We start from the raw sequence: 5,974 nt of genomic DNA, 5'->3' as shown, positions 1-5,974 counted from the left end.
CGGGTTAGCCAGGGTGGTCTCGATCTCCTGACCTCGTGATCCGCCCGTCTCGGCCTCCCAAAGTGCTGGGATTACAGGTTTGAGCCACCGCGCCCGGCTCTGCTTTTTTTTTTTAATTATTATTTATTTAATTTTTTTTTGAGAAAGGGTCTCACTCTGTCACCCAGGCTGGAGTGCAGTGGTGCAATCACAGCTTACTCCTGCCTCAACCTTCCCAGAACCAAGGGATACTCCCACCTCAGCCTCTCAAGCAGCTGAGACCACAGGTATGCGCCACAATACCCAGCTAATTTTTAAAAAATTATTTGTAGAGATGGGGTCATGCTATGTTGCCAAGGCTGGTCTTAAAACCTGGGCTCAAGTGATCTGCCTGCCTTAGCCTCCCAAAGTTCTGGGATTACAGGCATGAGTCACCACACCCAACCCCCTTCCAGCCTCTTAAAAGCACCCTGCAGGCCGGGCGCGGTGGCTCATGCCTGTAATCCCAGCACTTTGGGAGGCCGAGGCAGGCAGATCACCTGAAGTCGAGAGTTTGAGAGCAGCCTGATCGACATGGAGAAACCCCGTCTCTACTAAAAATACAAAATGAGCCGGGCATGGTGGCGCATGCCTGTAATCCCAGCTACTTGGGAGGCTGAGGCAGGAGAATCACTTGAACTTGGCAGGCAGAGGTTGCGGTGAGCCGAGATCGTGCCATTGCACTCTAGCCTGGGCAACAAGAGCGAAATTCCATCTCAAAAAAAAAAAAAATGCACCCTGCAGTCTCTCCTGCTGCAGGTCCTAACACAAGCCATTCCAGTCCTTGCCTGGTAAAGCCACCATGGGGCACGCTCCCGCAGAGAGGCCCCCCAGCTCAGGGCCGCTGCCTGTTCCCTGCCTGCATCCCCAGCACTGGCCGATGAATGAGCAAATGGGCCAAAAGGACTGTGACCCAGGAGGAGTGGGGCAATGCAAGGGTTACAGGGCAGAGGTCATGGGCCCCACCCTTGCTCCCCGCTCACCAGTGAGATAGGTGTTATGCGAGGAGTTGATGAAGTAGGCACTCAGCGGCTGGGTCATGTCGGCGCTCAGATCCAGGGCTTCCAGGGGCAGGATGCCGTTCTCCTCGCCTCCCAGGTAGCGGCTAAAGCCCTCCATGGACATCTGGTCTGGGGTGGGAGGGGATCAGCAGGGTCAGCTGGGGCCCCACCTGCCCCCGCCCACCTGCACCCTGGCCAGCTCACCTCGCTCCAGAAACTGCTGGTTGGGCTCATACTTTTCGATGAGCAGTCGGGCCTGGGAGGGCCGCAGCGGCGGGTACAGCACTTCGTTGAGTCTCGGGTCGCGTTGCTTCTGGTTGATGAAGTCCATGAGCTGCTCCAGTGTCAGGTATGGCTTGCCCTTGGCACCTCTGGAGGGGGCAGGAAGCCGGGTGAGGATGGAGCCTTGCAGGGCTCCCATCCCCTCACCAAGCCCTTGCCCTGGGCAAAGGAGTCAGAAAGCCTACTCCTGGGTCTGGCACCCAGTGAGTGGGACTCTGGGTGAGTCACGGCCAACCTCTGGGCCTCAGTTTCCCTGTTCACTCTCCTGACCACTCAAGATTGTCAAGGCAACAGACAAGTGGGCACTGGCAATGGCCAGGGCTGAGGAGCTGCCAAGTGGTCAGCCCACCACCCCTTGCTTCCAGACCTCACAACACACCTGAGCCTTGGACCCCATTGCAGAGTGGGCTGATTAAACCAACCCTGGTACAGGGTTAGCCCAGAGCTACCTGTAACTGAGGGGCAGAAATAGCCGCTCTGAGCACAGGCATATCATTGACAGGTTCTCCCCGGGCACTCCCACCTGCCCCAGGCGCTCCAGGACCCGGCCCACCAGTTTCCCCTCTCCCCATTGAGCTAGAGGCGCACTAAGCAAAAGCCAAACACAGAGCACAGGGGCTGGGAGACAGGCTGGGCCCTGCTCACATCTCCAGCAGGATCTTGTCAATGTCCGGCCGCAGACACAGCTTGTTCAGGAACCGCTCAAAGATTTCCAAGGAAAACTCATCAGGCCGGATGGACTCACTCTGGAGGTCAAGGAGTGTGGGGTGAGAGGCCAGGGGCAGCCAGCCCCGGAAGGGTGGGTGCCCACCATGACACCCCACCCCGCCCCTGCCCCTACCCCACACACCCGGTTGAAATTGAGGCCACAGGATTCCAGTGCAGTCTCCACCCGCTTCTTGTCTGCTGAGAACATCTTCAGGATGCTGATGCGGGCAGGAGGGGTTGAGGGTCAGTGGAGGACAAAGGCTACCAAGGTCAGGGCAGGAGGAAGGTGCTGGGGGAAGGGGTGCTCACTTCTTGACGGGGATCCGACCATCCTGGTTCACCTGCAGCTTCAGCTTCGTGTATCTGGGGAGGCAGGTGAAGAGGTCACACCCTGAAAACGGCCACGTGAACCCCCCGGCTCCCCCTCAGGTGGCCTGGGGCTCACGCTTTGCGCAGGAAGGTGTTCCGGGAGGCGTTCTGAGCCAGGATGTTCATAGCCAGCTTGAACAGCTCCTCGGACCAGACCTGGGGGGCCAGTATACACGGGGAGGCGGTGAATGGGAGACAGAGGGGCTGCCCAGCCACAACCCAGGTCCACAACTATCTCTGGTACACAGTAGGTCACAGAGCAGCCTAGAACACAGCAGGTGTTCGGTAAGTGACGGCCAACTCACAGAATAAGACAGTGACTCCCCGCTTGTCCCCTTGGTGCCAGCCCACCTTGGCTGTGTCATCCTGCACGGCCATGAAGTTCAAGAACACTGTGTTCACTGGGTCCGGCCCAGACACCACCGTCATCAGCTTCTCCTCCAGCCGGGCATCGGGACCCCCAAAGCCCAGAACTTCCCGGATCTTGGGGTCCTGAGTAGGTGACAGCGAAGGGTGAGGAGGAGCTCCCAGGCCTCACAGCCTCGCTGTGGTCTTCACTCCCAGGTTCCATCACTCACCTTGGGCAGACGGGCGTACCGGCCTGTCCGTGTGTCCCTGATGGAACTGATGTCCAGTGTGTCCACCTCCTGGGGGGAACCAGATGCCGGGCTGGGTATGAGAGGCTGTAGGGTGACAGCCAGGAGCCTCCAAGCTCCCTACCCAGGCCAGGGAGTGGCCAGCCCCTGGCTATAGCCCCAGCCTCAGCTCCTGCCCTGAGCACTTCCTGTCTGGGCAGCAGTGGGAGAGGTCAGCCTGCAGCAGGGCCCCACCCCCACGGGCAGGGCAGGGGTCTGGAACAGGGGCCTTTGGCCTGAGCGAGCTGCACCAGCGCCCCCCCTCACCATGTTGGGGCCTGTCCAGTACAAGAAGAAGCCACTGGGGTCCACACGCAGGGTCACCAGGTTCCGACTGGAGGTCTCCTGGGGACGGCACAGGGCAGCAGGGGTCAGGGAGTGAGGGCTGTGGTGCAGGCCTGGCCCCTGGGACTCTCCCATCATGCACCCCAGAGTTCCTGCCCGTGAGCTAAGACAAAACCTCATCCAGTCCACAGGTCCTGTGTGGCTGCCTGTGGCCCTCAGAACAAAGCCAAGGTCCTAGGTGTGACATTCAGTGTCACACCTGGAAGGGCTCCCCAGCCCCCATCCTGGGCTCCATTTCCCCAGAAGTGCTGAGAGCTCTGTGACGGTGACAGCCCCCCTAATTCACCCCACTACAGAATGTTTAAGGCATGAAAGTGAGAAGTCTGACTCCCACTGCCCTTCTGCATCCCTTGGGATACCACGATGACCCCTTGGTCTGCCTCAGAGGCCACTATTCACCTTACCACATCTGCCGGGGTCCTCACAGCTTCAAAGCTCATCCCATCTTACAGAAGAACAGTCCCCCTAGAAGGGGACTTGCCCTACTCTCAGGACAGGGCAGTGAGCTCTTCCTCCCTCAAACAGCCCTGCAGCTGGCAGGGGGCAGGGAAGTGCATGCCAGCACCATTTTCTGAGAAGGGCCCGGTCCCTGGCAAACTCCCAGGGCCACCCCGTGTGACTCAGGACCAGCAGCCAGAGGGACTGTTCTCCAGGGCTTAGACTCAAGCCAGGGCCAGACTGACCAAGTGGCTACAGGTAGAACCCTCCTATTCCAGGCTCTTCCAGCCAGAAAAGGACCCCACCTCATGTTGGGCACCACCCCTAAACAGCTGCTCAGTGTCTGGTGGACAATACTGTCATTATCAATACATTTCATATACACACGTCGCCCCTACTGCACACCGGATACAGTTCTATGCACCTAGCATCTTCGAGCACACAAAGGCCCCCTAACCAGCCTAAGAGATGTGCTGTTGTCACTCCCATTTCACAGATGAGGACACTTAGTTACAGGCACACTTCGTAGCCTGCCCGAGGTCATTGGAACCAGGACTTGCTTGCAGGCAGTGTGGTTGCAGCGTCCTGTGACCTGGGAAGCAGGGAGCGGAGACTCCCAGCTCCTGGCCTCAGCCACACCCCATTGTGGGGCCTGGGATAAGTCTCTGCTTTCCAGACCTCAGTTTCCTTTTCTGGAGAATGGGGATTGCAGCAGCCCCACCCATGGCAGGCTTTGCTTACAAAGTATGGGTGTTCATCTGGGAACAGAAGGGACAGAAGGCCTCAAAACTTTGGGGATGCATAGGCCTCCCCACTTCAGTGTGCTGACACCCAGCCCCCAGCCCCTCTCGGGATTCCCAACCCTACCTTGAGTCTGAGGCCCCCCAGTGGTGTGCGGAAGGGGGAGGGGAGTCTATGGGTACTGCCCCTCGGGTTTCCCCCCAACCTCTCCCCAGAGGTCTGGCTTTCAAAGACAGCCCAGGCCCCCTGCTCTCCTGCCCCAAGCCTCTGTCCGCACCCCCCACCCCACCCCCAGGGCCCTCTCCCTGTTCCCACTTCCTTATTTGGGTTTATCACAGTGGAAGGAAAAGAAGAAACTTTTCCCTTCAGGCCAGCCTGGGGGGAGGGGTCTCCCCCGGCCTCTGGGGCACCCAGGCACCCCTCCTCACACACCTGCCGCTTCGGGCCACGCCCCCATCTCCTCCCCCCAGCTCCCACGCCTACCCCGGGGCCCCACCCAGCCGGAAAAGAGCCCAGAGTCTTCCAGGCCCGTGGCCTGACTGGGAAGGAGCCGCGAGGAAGCTCAGGCCGGCCGGGTGGAGGCCCTGGGGAAGGAGAGGCCCAGGGGGCAGAAGAGGGGACCCAGGATGGGGATGGGCAGCCAAAGGTGGGGACACGGGCATTTGGGAAGCACCAGGGGCAGGACAGGGAAAGGGGGGCCAGGATGTATTGGGGTTCAAGATCCCAAGCCTAAGGAGTGGGGAGCAAAGTTCCCAGGGGTGGAGGAACTTGGGGGGCAAAGTCTTCCCTAGGGGGTGACTGGGTGCTCCCACCTGAGCAGGGAGCTGAGCTGGGATCTAGAAGCAGGGCGAAGGGGTGCCAACCAGAATAGGGGGAAAAATGATGAATGGACGAGGACTGTTCAGGCAGGGCACCGGGGAGAGTAGGGACGCCCTGGCACACACCCAGAATGAGGATGCCCCAAGCCAGCCTGGAGGTCAAGGTCCTGCAGCCGGGGAGTCTAGTGCTGGGCAGGGGTCTGGGGACCAGGCCAGGATCGGGGAACCAGAATTAGTCTGGCAGGGAGTGGTGGGAAGGGCGAATGAAAACGGGGGAACGGGGTTTATTGGGGTTCAAAGTCTCTGCGCCAAGGAGTGGAGCCCAGTTTTCCAGAGCTGAGAGACTGGGAGTTGGGGGGACAAAGTCTTCATTACGGAGACGATCGGGGACTTAAGTTTCCGGGGCGCCGCCAGGCTGGGATGAGGGTGGCGCCACGGGCAGGCGAGGCTGGGGTAGGGGTCCCCAGCGACTGGTCGAGCTTGACAGAAAGAGTCCCGGGATCGGGGCGGAGCAGGGGCCCGCACGCTTACCTCGTCCCATTTGATGAACTTACTCCCGCGCCGCAGGGTCTCCACCACGGTGGGCGGCTCCAGCTGCAGCGCGTGGACGCCGGGCTGG

General features: G+C 60.1%; 2 protein-coding genes across 3 annotated transcripts in view; one reads left to right on the top strand and one right to left on the bottom strand.

The window, feature by feature from the left end:
- PLCB3 (phospholipase C, beta 3 (phosphatidylinositol-specific)) overlaps positions 1–5,974 on the bottom strand; it is a 16,723-nt gene extending 10,749 nt beyond the window's left edge. Inside the window, exons 1-10 of one of the 2 annotated variants that reach the window (XM_011993478.1) lie at positions 5,887–5,974; positions 3,281–3,358; positions 2,957–3,025; positions 2,730–2,870; positions 2,455–2,534; positions 2,319–2,372; positions 2,152–2,227; positions 1,947–2,047; positions 1,224–1,390; positions 1,002–1,148 (exon numbers count right to left, since the gene is read on the bottom strand). In XM_011993478.1, the coding sequence (XP_011848868.1) occupies positions 1,002–1,148; positions 1,224–1,390; positions 1,947–2,047; positions 2,152–2,227; positions 2,319–2,372; positions 2,455–2,534; positions 2,730–2,870; positions 2,957–3,025; positions 3,281–3,283 (838 nt within the window). In that variant the 5' untranslated portion in view covers positions 3,284–3,358; positions 5,887–5,974. Of the gene's footprint in view, positions 1–1,001; positions 1,149–1,223; positions 1,391–1,946; positions 2,048–2,151; positions 2,603–2,729; positions 2,871–2,956; positions 3,026–3,280; positions 3,359–5,886 lie in introns of those variants that run through there. The other variant, XM_011993479.1, reaches the window with a different exon arrangement.
- The window catches only part of PPP1R14B (protein phosphatase 1, regulatory (inhibitor) subunit 14B), an 8,173-nt gene continuing 7,362 nt past the window's right edge, over positions 5,164–5,974 (top strand). Inside the window, exon 1 of the mRNA XM_011993589.1 lies at positions 5,164–5,183. Within this exon, the coding sequence (XP_011848979.1) occupies positions 5,164–5,183 (20 nt within the window). The remainder of the gene's footprint in view (positions 5,184–5,974) is intronic.

The sequence above is a fragment of the Mandrillus leucophaeus genome, unplaced genomic scaffold (genome assembly GCF_000951045.1).
Source record: "Mandrillus leucophaeus isolate KB7577 unplaced genomic scaffold, Mleu.le_1.0 Scaffold43, whole genome shotgun sequence".
Classification (NCBI taxonomy): domain Eukaryota; kingdom Metazoa; phylum Chordata; class Mammalia; order Primates; family Cercopithecidae; genus Mandrillus; species Mandrillus leucophaeus.
Note: the sequence above shows the minus strand (reverse complement) of the source record. Positions and strands in the feature narration are given on the sequence as shown.